Raw genomic sequence first — 27,355 nt, 5'->3', positions numbered from 1 at the left:
AATTTCCGATCTTTTCAGGAATGGAAAAGGGTAAAAATAAAAATCGGCACTTCTAAGAAAAAGGTAAAATGAAATAGAAAACGTTGAAGGATAAAATTATCGTCTCCTTTAATTATTTTTTAATCAAATTCTTAATGCTTTATACCTTTAGAAAGAGAATGAATTGAATAAGATGTTTATTGTATTTTCGTCCTTTCAGAATGCAAACCGACGTCGAACAAATGAAATGTTAAAAATAAAACAAAACACAACAGCAGATAGAAGGATAAGAAAATAATGAAATGTCATTAAAAAGCAATCACAAACGACAAGTTGACTAAATGTTCCAAGACATAAATTTGAAAAATAAATAAATTGAGACATAAAGCCGCATGTTCCTCATCCTAAATTTCATTTTCCAGGAAATTACATGCGAATATCTAATGGAGTGGGCCAGGGCGTTTTATCGAAAAATGGCATTTCAATCAATGTCTATTATTTTAATCAAAAGACAAAACGTCCGTAACATTTTGCTTTCCAGTAATTGTATAAAAATAGTAAAATTGTTTGGGATTTGTCAGTATAGTATGTGAAATAGCATTACGGAAAACCTTAATTCCTTCTCAGGATTGAGTCAAGAGTCATACGCTTTTTTTTTTTTTTGTAGTATTTATTTTATCGTTGAAACGCCCCCCTAAGCAACTCTAATAACGCCTTCAAAGCACTGGCTTTGTCTATCGCAGGATCAAAGGTAGTTCACACGTTATTCGAAACCTACATATATCCTGTTGATAAGGCTGAATTGCATCCAAGTTCGAAAAATTTATTCTAAAATATCCTTGTTCGAAAAGTTTCAACATTCATAAAAAATGTCAACACTTGCAGCTTATACGAATCACGTTTGTTTTAAACAGTTTTGATTACATAAAGTGGTTGATTCAATAAAGTGGCTAATTCAATAATTGTGTTCCGTTTTTGATGATTTGATTCATTAAAACGGCCACTGATTCAATTAACCGGTGTCCACTGCATCGGACAATGTAGTAGTATTCTACACGAAACAAAAATAAAGAAGATTAAAGGAAAAACATTTTGTAGCAGAAACTAAATAACGACAAAACGAACACACAAACAAAAAAAGAAAAAAAAAACGTCATAGAAACGGAAACTAAAACTCGTATTAAAAACAATGTTTCAAATTGTAGTTCCTTCAAAAGCACCCCGCCGTCAACAAAACGCAAACTTTGAATTAAATAAAAAAAAAAAAAACAAAGTGAGGTCAATCCTGTCATCGTGTAAATAAACTTAATTCACGAAAAGGCTGGCAGACGATTATATAAGTCCAACGCGGCCATATACGCGTCACTGCCACGTGGTATTCGGCGCCGTACGGGTGTGCGTCCCGCCTAGCTCCATAGAAACGACCTACTTCGGCTGTCTAAAAAACTAGTCGGCGAAGCAGCTGTTTAAGCAACACAGCTGATTGCTTCGATAGTGCACGAAACATTCGGTCTATCACGTGCGCGAAGAAAAGGATTGTTTTGATAATTTCAGATAAAAAGAAGAATCGATACTTCAAATGCATTTCTTTCTTGATTCGATGATGATGAAAATGTCAATGTATAGGATTCAAAGATCAAGATTAGCGGTAGTCACTCGTCATTTGGTAACTGAATAAAAGAAAGTGACCACTAAAAATGTCGGTACCATTTGCCACCCGGTCGTTAATCTCTCCAACATCATTCAATTATGTTAAGAAGATTTTTTATTCTTAGTAAATATGTTATTGTAGAGTGGAATTATGAAGAAAAGTGAATAACAATTTCACGTTGTCAATAAACATTCGATTATTTTTATGTATAAGGAGCAATTTAAAAGCAAACGTGTTGTTCAACAATCTTTTCTTATATATGTACAGATATATATATTTACAAAGAAAGTGACGGCAGAAATGGCGACAAACAAATTTGCTTCCTCTCTTCATTGGCGACCAGAAAAGATTTATAATCTTGACTTTCATTGGCATTGATAAACTATTTCAACTTTTTCATGAATGTTTCGATTTTTTTTTTCTTTTTGTCACAGAAAAACTTCAGAGTATTTTAAAGATAATGAAAATCTCCTCTCCTTCGTAGTAGGTATTATCAATCCAGTAACAGAAAGAGATCATCTCTAGCCTTCTTAAAATGGAAAGAACACAAAATTCTTATCTCAAACCAAGACTTAATTTACGGCGAAATAAACCTTGTAGTTTTCTTTTTCGGTCGAGTTTTCTTTCTTTACTTTGATACATTAGAATTAGAGATTAGATAATTTGGTTGAGTAAAATTCAAAATGGGCAATATCCAGCAAGATTAAATTTATTTTATTCGAGCATTAAGGAATATGTTACCTTTTCGATACGTCACATTTATTTTCACAACATTTTATTAGTGCTGCATGCAATAATGTTTGAATATGCATTTTTATTAATATGCAGGGCCTTCGCTAGGTATTTCAAACTGCTAGCCAACAAATCAGCCAAATTTTAAAAGTCTTAGCCAAAGACTGAAATGTAATAAATTTTAACTGTACATTTTTTATTATTATTATACATTTTTTTTTTTTTTCAGAAAACTTCAATCAGAAAAGAAAGTAATAATTTTATTCAATGCGCTTATATTTTAAATGGCTACATAAAACTTAAGTGAAATAAAAATTCAAAACATTGCGTAAGACATTGAGTACCCAATATGGCGTGAAAAAAATTCTTGTAAAATTTCTAAAAGTTTTGAGAACTGAGGGGAAACTTTTTTCTTAGTGGAAACTTCTGAGAATTTTGCGTTTGCCAATACATTCGCCTGATCAAAGTTTCTTTCGCAGAATTTACACGATTTTATCGCATTTGGCTTAGAGGCGAATACATAGCACTAGCCCTGAGGTATGGTTTAACTACCAAAGTTGTCTTTAAAAATAGACTCATTAAAGAAATTGAGTAGGAGGATCAAATTTTAAAAATCGGGTACATTATTTGAACCATTCGCAAGCGATTCTTCCAATTACGTTTCTAACCGATCTTACGCAACGCAAAACTGGAATTAAGCCAAGTGCTTTCACCTTCATCTTTATAACAATAAAATGGCGGCAGGAATTTTGGCGCCAGGGAAACAATTGGTTGATTCCTGAATGCATGGAGGCCTTAACGACAAAATCGAGCATTCGGCTATGAAGAAAAGCAATACAGTAATTTACAAAATAACCAAGTTTTTAAATTTTCTTACGAATGTTAAGGAAAGAAAAACGAAAAAAATTAAAGATCTATAGCGTCCCTTGACAAATCTGGCTTAGCTATAATGTTATTTTGTTCAACAATTTCAATTGCAAAACTTGATAAACTAGTGTGTAAAAATAGTAATGTACTGTATTATTCTTACAAAAATTTCATTGAAACGTGTCCTTTTGGTTTCAATGCCAACAGGCATCTTGTAAGGAAGAATTTGCTTAAAATGCAAACGTAAAGCATTTTTCTAAGTGCTTTACGTTTGCATATGAAGTCGAGTTATTGCCGGCACATTTAAAGTCTAGTTATGGCAAAAGAGTAAGAGACTGCATTCATGAAGGAGTAGGTGGATTTAGGTTCCAGACAGGATGGTCTAAGGTTTTCAGGGGTTCGACAATTGAATTTTTAAAATTGGACGTTCGGTTTTGTGTCACCAAGCAAAGATTTAATTTTTTTTTTCTATATGAATATTAACGGAGAATTGTGGATATTTCTCATAGGACAAAAAGGTTTTCTATGCCCCCCCCCCTTAAAGTTGATTATTGTTAACTTCTGGCCATTTAATGTTTGACGAAGAAAAACATTAATGTTTATTAATCGCACACATTTTTAGAAGACATCAGAATTACCGCTTAAGATGCCAACCATGATCAAAGTTAGTTTAAAGATATTTCTATTTGTAAATAACATTTTTAGGCAGCAATCTTAGTGTTTAAAGTTCCGAAAAAAAATGGTCACGATACACACGAAGAAGGCAAGTCCTTCACTTCTAATATGAATGAGGAATTTGGAAAAGAAGATGGCACTTTTAGAGGTCAACATATTTTCCTAAGAATTCAACGCAGCAAGGTACTAAAAGCAGAGCCGGTCAGCATCAAATTCTTCTCAAAATCTCGTAAACCAGTTTCCTCAACTAACTACTTTAAATATTTGAAGTCAATCGATGAGCATTGGCGGAAATGAAAAAAGAATAGCTTTAGAAAATAGAAATAGCAACTCAAGATTACGATTCATCAACAAAAGAAGCAAGTGGGAGTACTCAAAACATTTTCAATGGCATTCTTTTCATTTTTAATCCCCTTTCTCAACCAACCGGTAAAGAACCTCAACTTCCCAAACAAAAAAATAAATAAAAAAGCATCACCAGCACTAATCAAACCCCCAGACTGCCCAGACAGATGCCAGACGTTCGAATTTCGAATATTCGTGTAGTAAGGTAAGATCTCATCGTTCGATGAGGAGGGCACTGGCCTGGTGACGTATACTTGGAGCTGGATCGATCTTTGGGATATGTAACCATAGCAACGCGAAGTGACATCACGGCCGGCACGTGTATGCGTCCTACCGCCATCTTGGAGCTCCCTGCACGGAGCACTCATCCGGAAGAGAAACTTTGAACAATTTAATTGGCGGTATGCCAAGTACAGGGCCGTTTATCTGTCCATCAGAAAAAACGGTCCGAATAACCGGCTACTTGAAATCGAACTTCGAAATCCTGGATCGCAAATTCAACGACATAAATATATTTTTATTTAAACTGTGAACTACAAAGAGTTTTATAGATAAATCAGTAAGCATAAGGTCTAATAAAGGTTCATCACAATATTCCATACTTATTAGATTATCAGAAGACTTCTGCAATTTCATTTCGTTATTTTTTACATTTATATTTTCAACGGTGCATCTTCCACCGATTTCTTTACTTTGTTTGTATAAAAAAGCGGATTTCGCATAAATATATTGTAATACCGTACAAAATATTAGATAATGCAAAATTATTAATTGCAAACACCTTGGCGATAATTTTAAATCTGGTAATTAACAAAAATGCTGTTAATTCTAAATAGTAGGGGGAGAGGATCAAAGACCATTAGCGGATTTAGAAATTTTAGGAGAGTAGGTCAACTGAAGGTGTCTCCTTGACATGGGTACAGTGCCTAGGCACTATAACATGGGCGAATCAATGGAAACAATGTAATTATACCTGTATATGTATTTTGTTGTCCCCCCTCCTCTAAATGCACTGAGCATAAACCCTATATCCCCTCCCCCGCTGAAAAGTTATAAAATGACGTTGCCTGATGGCGGGAAGCAGTGTTCTAAGTTTTAACTTTTCACGGTGTGGGGGGGGGGGAAGGTTGTGAGTAACAACACACTTTTGCAAAAGAACACTTTTTGTGCAGAGTTTGAAAAAAAAGGAAGTATTTTTTCGAGCTGTTATTACCTTGTATCACCTTCATAAAGGTACAGCGACGCTAACCCAACTAAACACTCATTTTTCAATGAGCTCCCAGAGAAGAAATATACATTTTCAAAATCAGTTAAGATACATTTTCGAAATCAGTTAAGTTACTAGTTACTATCAGTTGGTTATCAGCAAAGTTACTACAAACGAACTCATCGATAAATTTAAAAATTGAAACAACCATCAAATGTTCCTTTTTTTAAAACTTTTTTTGTTTCATTTTTGTTTTTATTAATTTCTTGGTTTTATTTATTTATTTTAATTTATTTGTTTTCCCATTTATTTTAAACATTTTCTAATTTAGACGGGGGGCAGCTTCTCCCTCTTGCCCCCTCTGGATAAGCCCAAGCCCTTTGAATGGTACAGTCGAAAAAAGCGCAGTAGAGTTGTTATCACACCTTTACCACTACATCTGACATAAGCTAGCTAAGATACACCCAGGGGCGCCTAATTGAGAGAACACAGAAGCGCACTGACAGCCCTTTATTCGGCTAATTTTGACGAATCGGCCATATTGGAGAGTGAAGACTTTTTTTGTTGTATTACATCTACTATTTGTTTTGATTAGAAGCGGATATTTGTTTGTGCATGTTGGTATTTTATCATTCGGTAAAATTTGAGTTTCATTCGGTAAACTGAGAATTTCTCCAAATAAAAATTAAGTTCGTTGCACCCCTAGATACACTGACGGTGTTCAACTATCCACATTTAAAAAAAAAAAAAAGTATCAACAAATGATTGCTTTTGTATTAAAAGCCACATTGCTATCGACATACAGGGGCGGATACAGAAAAATCTTTTGGAGGGGGCACGGAAAATTGAATACCCCCCCCCCCCCCGCCTTAGATGTTTCCTAACAAAGTTTTGACGACTATATTTTTAAATGTGCGTGTGTGTGTTTCTTTTTTTTTTTTTTTAGGATTCCTTAAGGTCAATGAATCTACTTCTAAGTACATGAATATTATGCACTAACAAGGGTCTGGCCAGAGGATATTTGGGTCCGTTAACGGACCCTTCACAAAAATCCGATCAACCAAAACGGAACTTTCACAAAATCCCGATCAAACAAAACAGACCCTTCACAAATTTCTGATAAACAAGATCGGATCTTTCACAAATTGTTTATTGAAAGAGCAAATCTGAAAGCAAAATAACGCATATTTCTGTGTATAAACCGATAATTTTTGGAACCTTTTTTTAAGTCAAAATAGAGGGATCAGCTTATACAAAATCGGCTAATTTTGGAAAAAAAAGAAAAAAGAAAAAATCGGCACTCTTGCAATGCTCCGATGCTCCTGCAAGCGATAAATAATTGCTACTGCCAAATAAATATAATGGTTGTTTGTTTTATCACAGCTAATTAACAGCGGTGTTGTTGTAAACGTTTCTGAAAAGGCATTGGTAAGCACTTTTCTCCGCTCATGATTTAATAAACAATAATAATATATATCTGCAAAATGAACTTAGAACTGCAAAGGGATAGTAAGGGTGAGGAAAAAATATGATCGCTTCAGATAGGGTTACTAACTTCAAAACTATCACCACTTAGCGGGCTTGTCAATATTTGCGTTTTTACGGTGCGGGTGCGATGTTCAATTGTTATTTTGGGAGAAAATTATATGGGTTTTGATTTTTCGATGCTAACAAGGATTATTAACTTTAAGTAAACTCTTTTAATTACCGTTTTTTTTTCTTTAGAGGTCTACATTTTGAAAAATGCAATCTTTTAACATCCGATATGAGAATCATATTTTGTTCTTTTTTCAAGCTAACTTCGCTTTATTAGGATTCAAATAAATGAAAAGTCTCTTTTTTATTTCTGTTAGAACTCTCATTTCAAGTTTTTAAAGCAAAATTCCATTTTCTGTTATGAGTCAAAAATTAAAATGCTGAATAGATGGTTTATTTTATTTTATTATTATTTTTTTTTTTGGGGGGGGGGGGTCAACTGTGTTCACAGATATTAATGATATGTTATCATTGGACTCTAAAATGCAATTTTAAAATAATTTTATCAAAAATATTTCTTTTACAAGCCGTTTTTATACTTTTGATGCCTTCACTTTGAGAATTGCGATCTCTTTGCATCCGCTATGGGAATCCGATTTTTCGAATTTTTGATGATTGTTACGCTTTGTTAAGAGGTAAACAATTGAAATATCTTCTTATTTTTGTTAAAATCAAGGAATTTATAAGTTAGAAACGAAATTTCGTGCTTTTTAAGAGTGTCTTGGGTCAAAAAGTTGAATGCTGAACCCTATTCTGAATTTTGTTTTATTTATTTATATTTTTGTTACAATTATTTTAAATACTGTACAGAAATATATCTAGTATAATTTAACATAATGCAGAATGGTAGATAAATATTGATACTTGAAAGAGCGATGCCCCCCCCCCCCCCGCCAAATATCAGAAAAAAAATCCAGAATGATTTTATCGTCATAGAAGAAGAAAACACTCAACTTTAAGTTTAATTGATGCAGTTTGTGCCATCTCTAAATTCTAAAATTTCGTTTTAACAATTTTTTTTTTTTTTTTTTTGCGAAATTTTTTGATTTTTCACAAAATTAATTCATTTTTCACAAAATTATTTGATTTTTCACAAAAAACGGACCCTGTGAAAAATCCTGGACAGACCCCTGACTAATATACTTTGAATGTGGACGGAATACATCTTTAACGTTTCAAGCCATTTAAATACTAAACCCAATATAATGTCACCAAGATGCTAGACAATGAGCGGCTTTACCTAGGATCATTGTCATAATGATTATAACACGAAGGCAAGGTTCATAAATAAACCCATACCTCTCTTGAGTATTTTAAAATTAATTCAATAATCATAACTTCATAACATATATAAGTTTCATTGAAGAATTCAGAAACTATTTCTGTGTGAATTTCAAAACAATTGCTGATTTGTTCTTAAAGTCATGATACAGTTGAGATAACATATTGATACTACATGCCGTTTCTATTAAAAATCATGGTTTTTCTAAGAAACTACCACATGATTTCTTTCATTTTGCATCTTTTATCAGCTGAAAAAGAAATCTTTTATTTCGCAAATAGGTTCCTAGATCAAAATGACTCTTTTAGGTGCGCCTACACATTTAAAATAAATTTTAATTATTGATTCCATCAAAGAACTAATGGACGAATCGCGATAATGCGGTCTCTTGAATTTGAAGCCTATGAGTTAAATGTATACTGCAACTCTGGGCCTCTGATTCCAGTAATACTTCTTTAGAAAACAAAAATGCTTTTGTTCAAAATATACTGTGTGTGTGTTTTGTGTTCTTTTTAATTAGCTACGTAAAAAAAAGCAAATGAAAGGTCAGTTAAAAAGTAATAAATAAAATAGTGAAATTAATTAATCCTTTGGGGGGGCACGTGCCCCCTGTGCCCCCCTAAAATCCGCTATTGTCGACATAATACATTGCTCCCAACTTTAAATATCAAAATAAACAAATTAAAACCGTATTGTTATAATTTTTTCATGGACTAATTTTGGGAGCCTACGATGGCCCTCATAAGCTTAATAGTAAAATAGGTTCTGTTGAGAACGTTTCATGCTTCCATCCCTATTTGGTGAACACAAATCAAATCTTCAGACACCTTTTGAGATTGCGAGGATAAAACTTGAAATTTAGCCTCAAAGAAAAAAAATATAAATTTTAAAACTGTATGAAAGAAAAAAACCTTTGATTTCAAGATATGTGGTAAGAGATGGCGGGGGAGTAGGGGGGGGGGGCGAAAGTTATGGCGAAAATTCAATGGGAAATGTCTAAACGTAAGATAGCAATAATTGAAGAAGTTCAACAGCCTTTGAGACATGTAATTTACTACCTCTGCAAATTACTCTCCCAATTATTCGACAAAGAGCGCCGCTAAGAAACTGAACAAATAAAGTTCATTAAAACTTGCTTTAAAATAAAACTAACCATACAATTTGAATAGCACAGCAGTTAAAAATAAATCATAAAAATAATAAATAAACAAAATAAGACATTGCTGAATGCTGAAAGAATGCTCGCGACCCGAACAAAATAAACCGAAATTACTAAGTAGAGAAAAATGCTCTTCAACATCAGCTGAGAAATTGTAATCGTCTAAATTTCAAACCTCTCAAACGGACATTTTCCATCAGCCGAAATGCAACTTCGCTGGCACTCGGCCAAAATTAATGCCTCGCCAACTTCGTCAACTGAAGAGCATGTCTTTCGTCTGTAACTAACTGCTATAAGTCACGCCCGTAGTATCAGAATTTAAAAAACTTTCCATTTATATATAGATATCGTAAATGAAACAATTTTTTAAAACTTTAGTGGAATTTCGAATAAATATCAAAAGCGCTGTAAACTGTTTCAAAAACCCGTTTTCTTACTGTCGTGAACTGCAAGAGTGTAACTAAATTACAGTTAAAAATAATCGCTGTTGTAATACAACGTTGAATATCCCGACACCTGACTATCAGAGGAATACAATAGTATTTCTTCCATATAAACAAATGCTAGATATTCCGAACAAATATATTTCGAAGAATTTGATAATCCACCACTATAAATTTTTCTTTTGGATGTGTTCAGCCTCGTCTGAACATTACAGATATTTTATTACGCTATTTTAATAAGCAATCACGAGTTGCTTATTGTTCTCACTCTACCATTTTGATGTTCTTTGATTTTATTTTTACAATCATTGGTGGATTTACTTCCTCTGCACCAATACCAAGCAAATTATACCATAACATGGACGAGCAAATTAACAACGCATATTGGCGAGAAATTCATCATTAATAACTTTTCATTGAGTAAGCTTAACATCGCACGCCTACACATAACACACACGCCGCCTACACACACACACACACGCACTCCTACACACAAAACACACACGCACTCCTACACACAAAACACACACGCACTTCTACACACAAAACACACACGCACTCCTACACACAAAACACCACACGCACTCCTCCTACACACAAAACACACACGCACTCCTACACACAAAACACACACGCACTCCTACACACAAAACACACACGCACTCCTACACACAAAACACACACACGCACGCCTACACACAAAACACACACACGCACGCCTACACACACAACACATACGCACGCCTACACACAGACAAACGAGTACATACACACACATACTCAGACACGCACGCCTGCACACAGCCAAAAACGCCTATATATACACACAAACTCGTGACTGCGAAAAATATAATATGAATTCATGATGTCAAAATTCAAATTATTATTTTTTTGATCACTATTACTTAACTCTTCATATTATTAGTTCGTGAAATATCAAGTCGACAATGCACAAAGAATAATGTTTAAAATTTCTCTTCCCATTTCACTCGTACCAGAAAAGCGATACATTCTTGATGAAAACGTTCAAGTAATGAAGAAAAAGATCATTCACTAACCTTACTAAGCTTCTCGCCCTCTCTGTGAGGTAATAGGGTCCGCAGTGACTGGAAACCCGCATTAATGCTTTGCATCCGTCGCCTTTCATTGCTGTTGGCTATTTCGCGTCGTATTCTTTTTTCTTGTTCTAACAAGCTCTTTGGAGAGACAGGCCGGCTGCCTAACCTGAAAAAGAATTTTTTTATGATCAAAAGTTGTAGACAGAAAAGGAAACTCGGTATTTGTGTAACATGCGATCTACCACAAAAGTTATCCTGTCACTCAACAGATGGCGTCACTGAAATCAACTTTTTCTTACAGATTCAGTGGAGCCATCTGTTGAGTACCTAGATAGCAATTGATAAATCGTCCGCTACACTAATACCGGAAATGGATTGCAACTTCAACTGCACCATTCGACATTACATTTCCCATTCAATTCAATTATCATCTCGCAATGAACAATTTTACGCAGCGTGCATCAATAAGCATTACTCTCTGCTTAAAATTACCAGGTGGAACCCAATTGGAGGATATGTCCGGCATTTTCAGAAAATAAAAGGTCCTTCTTTGCAAAAATATCCAGCAATAAATAACTGAAACTTAATATGTGTGAATAATTGTCAGACTACGATTGGCATCTTTCTAGGATTTGCTTTGCCATTTTTGATAGTAATTAGACCAAATACTTTTATTTGTAGTAGGCAGTCAGTCCTTGTTTGCGGTGATTCCAAAATTTCGTTTTATGCTTGCTTAGGTATTCTACCGTGCTAAGCACAAAAGTCGTATCTGCACTTTTTATCAAAATTGAGTTAATCACCAAGTGATTCTTTGTCACATATCTTACCTAATACAATGTTTTTATGGTCATTTGTGAATGGGAAATATTTTTTAAAAACAATTCTGAAAAGGTTGCATTTGTGTCAGGAGGCACAACTTTATAAAAAACGGCAATTTCTCATTTTAAACTGATACAAATACGGCTTTTGCAAAAAAAAAAAAAATAATAATAAAAGCACAAAATTGCATACATATGTTTTTGGATTGTATTTTCATCCATAATAAGCTCACGTACAGTAGACTCCCGATTATCCGCGAGCGGTTTATCCGCGGGGCGGATTATCCGCGAATCAATCAACAATCACGAACATGTATTTTCGCAGTAAAAAGCGAATACCAGTGGCTGTTTTTTTTTTTTTTGAAAAATTGTAAATTTACACTCAGTTGTTTTTGCTTGATTGATTGATTTGATTTAATTTTATTATTATTATTATTATTATTTTTGTGCGTTCTTCATCGTACATACACTTGTTTGTTATTGATGTTAAGTTCGGTTGTGCAAAAATACAAAACATTTGTACTGTACTCGATATATATATTTTCACTGTTTGCAGAAAGTGTTATGCATCAATACAGTTAAGAATTTGAGATAGGACAATTTTTACCTGATTTGTCCCCCATTTTAGTCTTTTTGCGGTTATCCGCGATTTTTATTATCCGCGGCACTTGTGCCACCCAATTCCGCGGATAATCGGGAGTTTACTGTATTTTGTGTGTTGAAAAGGAGATTTTTTGTAAACATCAAAACACATTTATTTTATGCCGAATAGAACTTAAATTTTGCCGAATCAGACATAACTTTCCGAATAAAGAAATTTTTGGGAGGTCACAACGACCTCCCATTCGGGCACCCCTGGATCTGTCCTATGTCTCAACTTTCCTGAAGAACAAAAGCTAAAACCACGGGTCTGGGCTTCACAATAGCGAATAGCTTAGTTAAAAGCCGTAGAGAAAAATCTCAAAGAGTAGTAATATATTTTCGAATGACACGGTGGTAACGATCTCTGTAATGTTTAAGTTCGGAATTTACAAAGTATTTACAACGCAAGTACATGTGCACTTTTTATGTTGTAAAAGGCAAGGAACACAAGTGAACTATTCAAAACTACTTAAATGAAGAAAGTTTTGCTACTAAAAAATCGACTCATACGATACCACAAACTGGAAAAACAAACAATGAAGTGAGTTAAGTTTTACATAATAAGGCGGTATTCTCAATGAATGGGAGCGGGTTAAAAGGCCACTGAAGAATCCATTAGGAAGCATCAAGGGTCTAATTACGCCTACGCTTAACCTATATTCTGCGTTTGTACAACAGATCGGGTCACTTCGTAACATTACTTTTATCCATTAATTAAGAGAATTTGACGGATTTTAATTGGGGTACGTTTAAAGATTTAAGAGCTCTTTTTAGTGATATATTAGTCGCTTCCTAGGACGAAAAACTAGTCTCGTAAAGAGTCGAGTCCCGAAATTATTATTTTACGAGAATTTGAATGCCTCAGCAAATTGACCTGCGAAAATTTTCAATTCATATCGCACATTCAGTCGATCAATTTACACCAACGTGAAACAGAAAACACGATTACACCACTTAATACTTCTAGAATCTCCCCTCCCCTTCTTCGAACGCAAACCTCCCACTTAAGTATAGTTTTCGTTTCTGGGACGTCCCACTCACATGTGGTGCTCTTCTTAAATAATTTCTCTTTGTCATACGTTATCACGCGACTAATTAAAGTATCGATCTCATATTTAGAATTGTAAACAACTAAATTTTCATGAAGTAAATTTGCTATTTTTAATATTCACTCTTAGAATGACATTTATCGAAAGTGTAAAATTAAATTTTATATCATTTGAACTTTCGCAATCGTTAATCCAGAAAGTGCATTTACTTACGTTAGGGTGAATGGTGAATTCTTCAAGAAGAAAAGTTTTTTAAAAAATTTAAAAATATTTCTATCGTTTTATAGTCTTAACTCCTAATAAAGACTTAATAATAATGTAGTAAATGCATAAATACCCACACAACCCCCTGCTACGACATGTTATTCGCACAACACTTCACTGGACACTTACCCGACCCCAAGCGACTGTCAGGCAGTGCTTCCCAACGTGGGGGTGCACGTCTCATCAGGGGGTGTTGATCTTTTCAGACAGCAATCCCAGATTGAGTTGTTCGAAATTTCAAGAAGTTCCTTCCTCCTATTTTTCAATTATCGCTTGTTGTTTTAAAGTCCCGTTAAAAAGTAGCCTGTTCTGAGTAATACGAATTAAATCACCAGGGGGCGTCGGCTATGATCAAAAAAAAAAAAAAGATAGGAAAACATTGGCTTAGACCAGGGTTTTTCAACTTTTAAAGTCTTCGCCCCCCCCCCCCTCTCTGAACACTGATGTGAGCTTCCCCCTCCCCCCACATGTGATCAATACAAGAGTACAAGCAGTTAACTTGGCATAACTTTTATTTTTTTCAATTTAAGTAAATTATATTTTTCGTTGAAACCATAACATGCTTACTTACTTTGTAATCAATAATTTATTTTTAAAATTTTAAAATATTGCTTACTTTTTTCAAAAATTCAAAACATTTGGGAAAATTTCATTTTTTAAAATTCCCTAAGGCATTTTTGTTTTTAAACTAATATAAAAAACGCTTTTTGCTAAACGATCACAATCATCAACTCTAAAAATCTGCATTTTTTTTGCTTTTGTATTTACTCGAAAATTTTCTGTGATCAATTACGCAAAAAATCGTAATTTTTTTCAAAAAAAATTTGGTTTTTAAAGGTATAACATGCTCTAAACATTTGAGTAATTTATAAAATGCTTATCCAATGCACAGTTTTGTTAAATTTATTATCCTGATTGCAAAAAGTATTACTTCAAAGCTGATATCTTTAATAGAAAAAAAAAATCCTTAGGTATTCTTATGACACGAAAACACAAAAAAACGATCATCGAGAAAATCAAGTTAAAGTTTTCTTTTTGCATAAGAACACATAGCGAGCATGACCTAAAACCACTCATAACTTTTTCAATATTTGAACTAAAGCAATGAAACTTTTCCCCGGTGTTTGGACTAGTGTTTAGTTTCGAAATAAGCAATAAAATTTTTTGGGTCATTTTTGAGGTACTGTAACCCCTTAAATTTGCATTGTTTTGTATCTTTTTATATTGTTGAACTTAATTTGTATCGCTTTGATTGATTACAAACTTAATGTACATTAGTATTGTAATTCATTTAATTAACGCGATTTTCAATAAAGTTAAACCTTTGTGCGACTAATGTTTATAGATAAAAAGCTATAGCTCACCAAATGAAAAATAAAAGATGAAATAAGTCTCTTAAAACAAAAAATCATGGAGAAATTTATTTAGTGTAATACTGCCGTGGGAAGGTAAAGCGCAATATCTGCCAGAAAGAAGTTTTCGATTCCTTACTAACGATTGGGAAACGTTGGAATTTGAAGTTTTTTTCGCGCTTGATTTTCGGCAGACATTGAAAATAAAGCAAACTGAAATGAAAAATGTGTAAATACTGTGCTTTACAATTCCCACGGCAGATTAGGCGTGTTTATCCAAAACCAAACGTAATGCTCCTGAATCATTCCCACTATTTTACTTTTCGTCTCTATGTTCACTAAAAAAAATAAAAAAATCAGAAAACATTTTTCGCGTATAATTTCTTAAATGAATTGAATACCATAACTGAAAGGGCAAAACCTCTACGATTGTAATTGCAATGTACAAACATTGTAATTCATACAATGATAGCTTACGCTTACGCAGACTTGAAACACGTGCCTTGTAACGGTCAACTCTTTTCAAATGTCTAAGACAAAATTTTACTTTTTGTAAATTAACAATATTCTTTTTTTGCATCGCTTCGATTGTCAGCACAAATATGCAGCCCTATTGAAATAATTTTAAAATTGAAACAAAATGTCGGAAACAAGCATTTCAAGACGCTACGCGAACATCGCCATCATTCGGCGAGGAGAATCCATTTTCCAACAACCCTATTTCTCCTCATTCTTCGTGAGCATTATTCAGACTGCCTGCGGTGACCATATTTTTGGCTCTCAGCCAACTTCGCCGGCGCCATGACACACTGCTGAATCGTCTGCGCAGCTAAAAGAAGAGGAAGCGAAACCAGCGCAATTTGCGGTGTGAATCGTTTGGGCACGTGGGAGGACATACAATTTGAATTATTTCACACATTATTATCTTCTTGCATCATAAAACTACATTCATTCAAAAAAACATAAAAATTCAACAAGGTTTTTTTTTCAGAAAAAACTTTAGCTGACTTTGCAATGAAGGTTTAGAAAACCGTTAAAACAATCCGGCCGGTATTCGTGGTTGTGGTTTCGCTCATCAAACGCATCCATTGAAAATTAATTCTCCCATCTTGGAGTCACAGCAAATTAATTTTCATATGACTTTTCGGAGAAATAAATATGCAATTATCATATGAATCCTAACTGCAATTGTTCTTACGACAGTACTTTTTATCCAGTTTTTGTATTAAATGGTCATTTAATTATGAGTTCATTTTTTTCCCCATGAGGATTTTTTCCACATTGAACTCGTGGTTTTGAAAATTAAAATATTAAATGTAACATTTTTCTCCATGGCTTGAAAAACATGCATATTTACACAGATGATTTATATTCAAAATATATTCGATAATGATGTATGCTAACTTAATTTTCGTGGAAGCTCGGCTCCCTGCACTTTTCAAATTTAGGTGAAGTTTGACATATTTGACCAGAATTCAGACTATGTATGAAAATGGAGATCTGAAAACTATAGGGCTCCTACATTTTTGTCAGAAATTAAGTGTAAATGCTAATCGCAGGAAAATAAAATCCATGCATAAATTGAATATGAAATCAAAGAAGTATTTCAAAATACCAAGGGAAAAAACACTAGATGGGATTCAGAGTTATGATTTAAGAAAAAAAGGGCACAACTGCACCAATTTCAAAAATAACAAAAACAGAATGCAACTTTATCTTAAAATGCAACTGATTTTTTTTTTTTTAATTTTTTTTTTACATTAATAGAAAAACAAAATCAAACTGTCCAATTACTTTCAGATTTATCTTTTCTGTAACTGCTACCATTGGTAAAATTCTTGAAATTAAAATGATATTTTTCATTAGAAAAAAAGAACTAACCCAATTAAACTTTGGCAAAAGATAATAATCGACAACAGTACCGAAGTAGAATTTACTTAGTATTTCCAGTCAAACCATTTATTTTGAAAAACTTTTTGCAAAATTTACCTTTATAGTTAATTTATTTTATATTAATAGTAAAAATGGGCCCAACTAAATAAGTTTTATTTTATTTTACATTGGAAATTCCAGTTTACAAAATTGGCAGAATTTCTTACTTCAGTATTGTTTTTTCAATTATTTCTCAGGTTATCAGCATTAAAAGAGTTTAGAGAATTGCTTTCACAAATGAAATTAATTTTCTTACAAAGAATTTAAATAATTTTACAATCAGGCTTATTCAGTTTTATGTAAATTGGTTCTCGTAAAACAAACACTTCTTAATAGTATTAAATAACTAAATTAAATCCTTGCTAATGTGAAATTCACTAGGCAAAGTTAATTAGTTCATGTAAACCATATTTAATCTTATTTGTTAAACTATTAAGTCAATGTGAGCCAGAGGCGGATTTAGGGGCGAGCAAACTGAGGCGATTTCCCAGGTTGGAAAATTCACCCTACGTTTTTTTTTTCATGAGTTCTAAATACAAACTTGAACCATCATAGGCAAGGGCTGAAAGCTTCAAGTTTTTGCTGCGACTGAGAAAAATTGACACCACTGCTAATAACTCACAGAACCAAAGTGTTTCATGCGAAGAAATATTTCACGATAAGTGATCATACATTAAGAAGGTTTGCCTGCATATGTGAAAACCAAAGACTAAGAGGGGAGGTTTACCCCCCTTCCCCCTGCTAAACCTCTGATCCAAAACAAAAACTTGGAAAAGGTGGTCATATTTACAGATGATTAAGGTTAGGGTGCAACTCTATTCAAGTTGTTGGTTTTTTACTGTAAAATAATTTATCATTTTGGCTCTTCAGCAAACGACATATGACCACCGAGTTTTGGAAATCACAGAAGATATTCAGGTGCTCTCTCTTTCAAAATCTAAGATTATTCTTTTGAAATGTGCACAGCCAGCTATATTATGTCAAGAATTATGTGACACACAGCATGCACAACCCTATACTGCGTTTACGCGAAAGACAAACTAGATATAAACGAAGAAATTTGTCATTTGACAACGTCAATCACATGTTCGACTTCAGAACAAATGGGCAGGGGCGGGCACAGAGGCCCGTCACAAATACTTTTACAGGCCTTTGTGTCATATTGTTTCCCCCTTCATATATTTCCCCCCACATTTCAAAAAATTTGGGCCTCCCTCAGGCTTGGACCAACAAGCGTCCCTTCTCGCCCCTCCCCTTTCAAATTGGGGCCAAGCAGACAGCGAATCAGAATATTACTGGTTCATTTTATTTTTTTTTAATCAGAAAAAAGCCCCAAACGTGACAAACCTTCGGGCAACATGTTTGTTTACTTTTGGTCTATCTTTTCTGTGACCACAGTTTAATTCTAAACAGGTTAAGTAAGTAGCTTTAAGTTTAAAGAAATAAAATATACAATCAAAATTTTACGAAGGAGAATTGAAAATACTTTAGAGTAACAAATAAAAAAGGTTGTAAATTTAAATAATTCTTCTCTATAAAATAATTGTGCTTCAGTTTTATGCTAGCTATGAGGAGTATAATAAATACAAACAATAAAGTTAACTAAATAATAATTTGAAAAAAATATATGGATTTTTTAGAACATTTCTATAAGTTTTTAAAAATTTAAAAAGGCAACTTCTTTTATTTATGTACATGTGAATCCAAATAACTTCATTTATTAGAACACAAATTTAAATATAGAAATCTAGACTGTCAAATCAAAGCTTTTTTTCTTTGACACTTGTAAATTGAAAGCAGTAATACTCTATAATTTCAAAAAATAAATTAATTAAATAATTTCAAAAATTAAAATTAATTCATTTGAAACTGAAGTTATCACTGAAGTATTTTATTACATGTAAATTATAAGCGTTTTGGGGATAGAAAGAAAAACTTTCGAGATGATCCATTTTTGGATAAGTAAAAATTAAAAAAGTATGTCTTCATATTGAGAGTCTCGCTTCTTTTTACTCACTCACTTTTTCAAACAAATAAACCTAATAAAATTTAAAATCTGAAATTAAGAGATTAATTTACAGTATCAAATGTACTTTTATGTAAACACATATCGTGCAGAGAAAAAAATATTTAGAGATCAAATAATAAACAATGAATAGTAAATTTAATTTGAAAAAAAAAATAGAGAAGGAATGAGAAACATTTCCCCAAAACAGGCAAGTGAACTAAACATTTAAAAGAAACCAAAATAATGTACATTGTTTTTTCGATAAAACCAAAATAAAAAATATAATTTGTTATAAATAATAATGGATGCATATTAATCAGCATAACGGACCTAAGTCCTGCAGCACCCAAGTGCAGATCACACCCATTTAAATGCGCCGCGCTACTACGATAGAACGCTGAATACTACGAACGGACACACCTCCCAACGTACTTCCGCCCAAAAATAACCATTCTGATCTTTTCAGAAATCGAATGTTTGATACATCACAAAACAACACGAGATTTCTAATGATACGATCGTAATTAAACAGTTTCCTGAATGCATTTAAAAACAATAAAATCGGCAAACGAGTATCATAATGAAAACATGCCGCCCAGCTGATGTATGCCGGCTACTACAAATACTACTATGAGGAGAAAGCAATTTGGCAATTAATACTTACCTACATAAACTACCGACAACTTCTTCTTCTTGTCGTCGAAAATCATGTGGAACACGCTTTCTTTCACCATTACGATGATAAAACGCCATCGCACATCAAATATGTTATCGGCGATGGTTAACCGAATCCCAGGCAAATGTTTTTTTTTTTTTTTTTCGAACGCAAGTCTAGGACCGAAGCCGCAGAACGCCTCGCTCACACCTTGATTCACCGCTTGTCGTCTTTTGCGCGGGAAACGTTCACCGACGGCCGTTGTATGTTCCTCCGCGCACGTGCTAAAACATTTGTCAACCCCAAGTGTCATAAGTCTTGTAAAATCTTTCAAATGCTACTGTAAATTGTTTAAGTGGACATACATCTCGTTTTTCTTTGAACTTTTTGCAAGATATGCCGCAGACGAAGGGACTATTTTTCTACTCGTAGTACAACTCACACAGCTGCTAATCAGCTGTCAGCGTTGGCGCGGGAAACAGTTTCTTCCGCGCTGGTTCTTTCACGGCAGCTCTGGTTGGTTGGAATGCAAACACGATCTACTATCGTCAGCTGAGGGTTGTAGTTTAGGCGAGACAAGAAGAAAGGTCCAGAAAAACAATTTGAGATTCTGCCAGACGATTTCTAATTCGGAGATGTTTGAAACAGAAAAAGTCAAGTTTAATACGCAGTTATTGCGTTGTTCGATATTCGCGCAGAATGCCGGTTTTAATTTTCAATAGAAGAGAAAAAAAAGTATATTCGGAAGAGGAAAAATATCACTGTTTTGCGGTTTTCAAATATGTTGTCAAAACTAATTGCGAAGAGAAAGTTTTGCAAACTTTCTATTCTTTATCATAATTTTCTGGCATGCAAATAAATTTTTATTTTAAAATAGTAAATAATTCAACGATTATCTCAACTCAGTCAACGGCAAAAAATAATAATAATAAAGAATGATTATTTATAATTAAAGATTTAAAGAACAAGCAAAAACATAATATTAAAAACCTCAAATGCACATCCTTATTGCATTTGTTTCGGCTTCCAAAACTTGAAATTAAACGGTGCGCTTTCCAACAAATTTGATAACCATTAGATGACGCGTTAACTAGAACACCATACTTAATTTAAAATGTTGTTTTAGCAAAATTTGCTTCTCTGTTATATGTTCGTTTCTTGTGTATTCGATAACTGATACTGATGAATAGAATGAAGTGATTATATTTAGAAAATAATTTTATTGTTATTGTGATGATTCAACTAAAAAATTTTCATATCCTTCTCTCTGATTATATTAACTTTTCCACAGCCACTTAATTTTTATTATTTTCTCAAATTCAGTATGCAGCTTATGATATTATTTTGCAGTATAGAATTTTAAAAAGGAAGATTAATCAGATCAATCTTTCAATCATCAAAACAGCTGCATTCAGAGGCCCTACAATTGCTAATTAGAAGTTGGATCCAACCAAAGACGCCCCGATGGAGATCACTGTGACCTCCTAAAAGTGTTCTTCATTCGAAAAATTTTGTCCAACGGTTCGGCAAATTTGGAGATAGTTGATAAATTGCAAATCGAATTTTTTTAATTCAATGCCCGAATACACGTGTATCCCTCGTATAACAAGGTTAATTCGTTCCGTGTAATATCGAAACCGTGTTATACGAGACTTTTTTATAAATACATTTTTTACTTATTTTTTAACCTAATTATGTACATATCATAAATCATGTCAATGTGTACCGTGTTGTATCGAAACCATATTCCGTGTTATATCGAAACCGTGTTACCTGTTATACGAGACCTTGAAATAATGTAAATCAAGGAATGTACCGTGTTACATGGAAACCAAGTCATAAGGTGCAAATTTTATAATTGCTGAAATTTTGGCTCAATAGAATATACAAACGAAAACTGGCTACCAGAACATACAAAGACCCACTCATTTAAAAATAAGAGTTGTTATAAACAATAAAACTTAATTATTTTACATACCTCAAATTAAAACTGTTATGCACGATAAGAAAAAACTTTATCAACTCTCTTTACTAAGAACAAAACGCACTCTCAAAGAAAAAAAATCTGAGCTTTACTATAAGCACGAAACTGCTGTCCTCGGCTGGAAATGACTGAGCTGGCGGTGTATTTCACGTATTTCTGCTTTAGCCCAGGCTAATGGGCCGTAATTTACTGAATATACCTTGCCTCGCGTTCAATCTTCGAGTTGAACCGAACCATTGCTTCGGTCACTCGTCTGGTCTGCTAATTCTATATTAGCTACCAGTTTGTTTCGCACTCTTGGCTTCCTTAAGAGGTTTTCCATCTCCAGCTCAGTCATTTTCCTATGCCGGGCTGATGAGTGCTAATAAGCACGAAACTGCAGTCCTCGACTGGAAATGACTCAGCTGGCGGTGTATTTCACGTATTTCTGTTTTAGCCCCGGCTAATGGGCGGTAATTTACTGAATATAGCAATGAAGTTCGTCTGAGAGCAACAAAACGAAATATAAAATAAAATAAATAGCATTATTCTATTTATTTTATTTCATATTTTGTTTCGACTACATTTTTTATTTATCACTTGCCAAATTTATCTTATGTTTAATCCTAATGTTCTTTTCTTGCAATGCATTAGAAACAAAATAATATTCATCTTCTTGCTTTTAGAAGACTGATAAGAAAAATAAAGTGTATATATTTAAAAGTTAGTGTTATAAGGGGAAAGAGTCGAAGACAGACAATTTTTCGTAAAAGTTTCATAAAAACAAAGTAAAAACTTATTACAGTGCTAATCATACATTTTTTAACAGTGTATTGAACAAAAACGAAATTCCTTCTTTTAAAATTCGTGTTGCATCAAAACCGAGTAGTATTTAAAATCAAGTTTTGTAGCGTGTAATATCGAAACCGTGTTATAATAATCGCAAATTTGGTACCGTGTAATATCGAAACCTTGTTGTAGAAGTACCGTGTTATACGAGGGACGCCTGTATACTTTTTTTGTAAAATGCACTTATGTGCGCATACCCGTAGTTCCATTCGTCAAGTTGAGAATTTCCGCTTCCGAAATTTTGAGCTCGGTGCGCCCCTGAACCCAACTGGAAATTTGTAAACTTTCAGTACAGGAACTAATTGAAGGTATAGGGTAAGTCTGACCTGTAAATGTACCAGGGGTGCCCAACTCGGGAGGGGGAGAGGGGGGTTCATAGCGAATTAGGGTCGGATTTTCCGAGCCAAATCTGGAAATTACCCTTACCCATTTTCCAATGGTCCATAAAGTTCTTATATAGAGTTTCAACGAAACAAAAAACAGAAATAGTGCGAGAACGTTGATAATTTTGCCGAACCGTATCACAAAACTTGCCAAAAAAGGAAATTTTTGGAAGGTCACAGTCACAATGACCCCCCGTGGCCTCTCATCGGGGCGTCCCTGACTCTGTTTATTTTACACTCCTTTTATTTTGTACTATTCTATTTTTTGTTTTAACCACTTTCCTTGGTTTACCTTTTATTTTCTTCACTTTTTCAAAATTGTTTTCTTTTAAAAATTATTTTTCTTTCCCGGTTCAATTTTCTTTCTTTTTTGAAGTTATATAAATGGAAATTATAATTACTATTTTTTTTTTTTTTTTTTTTTCAGAAAGAAACTTTTGAAATATTTTAAAGATTTCATTTGTTTATTTATTTTGTTGCGAATCGTTCATTCATTGCACGAACTACCCAAATCAGTTTTTCTACAGTGTGTGAAAGGCAGCTGTGACCTTCCAAAAAAATTTCTTATTCGGCATATTTTGTCCGACGATTCGGTAAAATTATCATCCTTCGGCAAAATTTGGAGTTCCGCAAAAAAAAAATTTTTCATTGATATTTTAAAGTATTATTTTTAATGAAATATATAAAGCGTCACGTGCGGGACAAAGAGCTGGCTTTTTCGTGGAATAGCCCTACAACGAAATTTCGTTACAGCGAAGTGATTTCGTTGGTCCCTTGAACTTCGTTGAAAACAGTGGCGGATCTAGCCGATCATTTGGGGGGGGGGGGGGGGGGGGGTCATCCGAAATTTTTGAACAAACTCGCCAGATGTTTTATTAAAATGAAGTTTTAAAAACTCACATTTACGCTATCTTTAGAGACGTTTGGTGCGGAAGGTGGGTTTAGAAAGCTCCCTCAAACATGTTCCGAAATTGAAATTTCCGAGTAATTTTTGAAAATTAGTGTCCTAAAAAAGCATTCAGACTATTTTTGATGATGCAACCAAGGTTCGGGTGCTGACCCCAAACATTTTTTGAAAATGAAGCTAAGGAACCGAAATATTCTACCGTAAAATGTTGAGAAAATACGACAGTTGGTGGGGTGCTCTTCTGCTGTCGAGCCAAAAAATGCACGTTTAGGCAATGTTTGCTGACATTAAAGGGAGAGTGAGGGTGCTTGAAATCTCCCCTTCCTGGAAATATTTTTCCATTCAAGCTGCAAAATCCAACTGTAAGCCATTTAAGCCGCTTTTAGGCAATTTAAGGGATAAGGGCTGGCTATAAGCTAATCTTCGTTGAAAAGTTTTCTAAATTGAAATCCTAAAATGCAATTTTGGTTTCCTTTCGTGGCATTTGTAGAGGAGGGGTCACTCCCCCCCCCCCCCCAGAAAAAAATTCGAAATTAAAGCCATAGAAACACAAATTTAGGCTCTCATTTGTCTCGCAAATAGGTGTAGTCTGATGACAGCAGTGTTTAGAGATCGCCCGAGTGTCTAAAGTTGGAATCAAGAAATTATGTAAACGATGGAGCAAAATTTTGGAAAAAAATAGTTTTGTTTCGAGAAGAGATGGACATAATTTCTCTTCCAACCCTAAGACCTAAACTTCTTTCAAAGTAAAGTGTTAAATTTTGTTATCTTCTCATAATATTTTCTTTCTTTTTGTTTCTTTAAAAAAATAAATCCTACAACTACAAGGTTTTGTGAGGGGTCATGGCCCCCATGGCCACCCTCTAGATCCGCCTCTGGTTGAAAGAATATTCGACTGTATTTGTTCAGTGAATTATCATTTGTCTGGGGCTTTAAAATAAACTTGTCTGCATTTATCTTTGTACTTTTGATTTTTAACAATTTATGATGCCAGCCGCCCTGTCTAGTGGTCACATAGAAGTCTGACTGCGATGGGGAGGTCCCGGGTTCGAATCGCTGCTCGAGCATGAATGTTGCATTTCAACTTTCTGAATGTTACTTTCTTTTGTTGTGCTGTAAATGGTTGCCTACCCTATAAACGGGTCTTTATGGCATGTGTGTACTGTGGAAGTCGGACTTCTCACCAAATTACGGTACAGTTGGGAAAGGAATGCAGCGCGCTCCAAACTGCCAGCGTAGCTGGCACAAGACAACAACAACAACAATTTATGATAGCAGTTCTAAAACTTGGAAAAAAAATTAAGTTACCACTTTTTTACAAAAGACATTAGACAATAATGCCCATTGCATCATTACATCCCTGGAACAACATTTTTAAACGAAAATGTAGTCATCTCATTTGTTTCATGCTGTGTAGTAATACCTGAAATTCCGTTACAACGAACGTCAAAGGACCACAAATTTTGTTCGTTGAAATGCAACTCGAGCATGTGATGGAAATTAAATCTGGATGAAAATTTATTTCGTTGAAACGGGATTTCGTTGAAACGGGATTGATATTCTTTGCAACGATATTTCATTGTACAGTGAAATTCCGTTACAACGAAATTCAAAGGACCGCAAGTTTTGTTCATTGAAATGAAATTCAAGCAAAGTGATGGAAATAAAATTTGGACAGATAATTTAGTTCGCTGAAACGGATGTTTCGTTGTATATTGATAATCGTTGCGACGGGATTTCACCGTTACAAGGAACTTCAAAAGACCGCACATTTTGTTCATTGAAATGAAATTCAAGCAAAGTAATGGAAATTAAATTTGGACAGATAATTTAGTTCGTTGAAACGGATGTTTCGTTGTATTGATATTCGTTGCGACGAGATTTCACTGTAGAGAAAAATTCCGTTACAACGAACTTCAAAGGGCCGCAAATTTTGTTCGTTGTAACCGGATTTTTATAATAATGGAACTGAACTCGAGACAATTTCTTTTCTTTCTTGAAACGGGTACTTGTTTTTTTTTTTTTTTTTTGGGGGGGGGGGGGGTTCGTTGTAACGAGATGTCACAATTACAAATTACAAAATTTACAATCGCTTAGCATTTCTACTGTTTCTTTATCACAGCTCATAAGAAAATAAAATGGAAAATGAATCAGAATCTGACACATTTTTGCTTTTATCGTCCAGCGAATTTCCCACGTGATCATTCCCATCAGTTGATATCATCACGATTTAATTGAGTCTCAACACTTAGTTGATAAATAAATCGACACTGACAAGGTTTGAGAAAAAAAGTAGTTTATCAGTTGCTATGAAAATAACCAAAAATTTCACAAAAAAAAAAAGATGAATCGGAGACGTTTTTACGTGGTCCATTGATAAAAGATCACGTAATTTTGATTATGGATTTCTCTGCGGAGGACAGTGATAAGGCAATCACGATGAGGTTTGTAAATAAGCGGCGTTATCAGGCGGCAAGACGAAGGGAAAAAAATAGGTTTGTTTATAACTCAATTCATGACTCACACAGCTTTTTTTTCCCAGAAAATATATCGCTGGTAGTTTAATACAATGTATACAGAAATAGATACATTTATCTAATTCTTCCGAAACGCACAAAATCGAGTAAAAATTAACCAAGAGAAAATGTTACAGATGAAAACGGGGGAGCGGGATTCAAGGGCACGTGCCCTCTTTCAGAATTTTAACATGAGCCTAGAGCAGTGGTGAACCGAGAGCAGAGGGCGCCTACAGTGGGAAGGGGGGGGGAGGAGATCTAGAGCCCCTGTCGGTGGTTGGCGAATCCATAAGTGTTCGCAAGGTGCATAAAAGGAGATTCCTGAAAATAAGTTTTCAATTGCGGAATTTTAAATCACTTATGTAAAAAGATAATTTCATAATATTGTTACGTATAATAGTTACTGCACTGCTCAGAACTTGAAAATGAAAATAAATGATAAAAATATTCTTAATTCTGATAGGGGAGCAAGCAATGCAAACTTTATCGGAAAACTGGACAAACCACGCCCACTTATATCGTTACCTCAGAGCAACAGTAGGATATCTTAGTGTTATTAATGGGTTTAGATATCTTAGTGTTACTGTAAGGCGACGATATGTAAAAACATTAATTCATAAAAATTGCGATGCCCAAAAAAAAAAAAAAAAAACAATGGCGTCAAATGATATGTCTGAGGCAAGTCAATCATTTGGGGGGTAAGAAGGGGGTTCTTACCCCCCTAAATGATAGGCTTGCCTCAGATGTATCATTTAACTCCATTGGGTTTTTTGGCATCGTAATTTTCATACTTTGTCAAGATTTGCATTGAATTGAGCGTAGCTTTAAAAGAAAAGTCTATTTTAAGCAATAACTGCCAATTTAGTACCCTGTTTGTGTTTTTCGGCTGCCTAGAATGTCCCGCAGTTATAGATTTCAATGGGATTATTGTTCCTCTATATGAACCAAATATTGAAGCTATTGTTAATGTTAAGAAGAGGATGATATAGAACTGCTACAGATTAGCGGTCGCCAGTCGCCAACTCACGGCCATTTCATTGAAAATGGCTACCAAAAAATCAAGTCCCAGTTTATTTGTTAAAA

General features: G+C 34.1%; 1 protein-coding gene across 1 annotated transcript in view; it reads right to left on the bottom strand.

Moving 5' to 3' along the window:
* Positions 1-19,865, bottom strand: part of LOC129231339 (transcription factor AP-4-like) — a 61,898-nt gene extending 42,033 nt beyond the window's left edge. Inside the window, exons 1-2 of the mRNA XM_054865629.1 lie at positions 19,664-19,865; positions 10,935-11,100 (exon numbers count right to left, since the gene is read on the bottom strand). Coding sequence (XP_054721604.1) covers positions 10,935-11,100; positions 19,664-19,752 — 255 coding nt within the window. The 5' untranslated portion in view covers positions 19,753-19,865. The remainder of the gene's footprint in view (positions 1-10,934; positions 11,101-19,663) is intronic.
* Positions 19,866-27,355: the final 7,490 nt, after the last annotated feature.

The sequence above is a fragment of the Uloborus diversus genome, chromosome 10 (assembly GCF_026930045.1).
Source record: "Uloborus diversus isolate 005 chromosome 10, Udiv.v.3.1, whole genome shotgun sequence".
NCBI lineage: Eukaryota > Metazoa > Arthropoda > Arachnida > Araneae > Uloboridae > Uloborus > Uloborus diversus.
The sequence above is the reverse complement of the archived record's forward strand: the minus strand, read 5'-3'. Positions and strand labels throughout refer to the sequence as shown.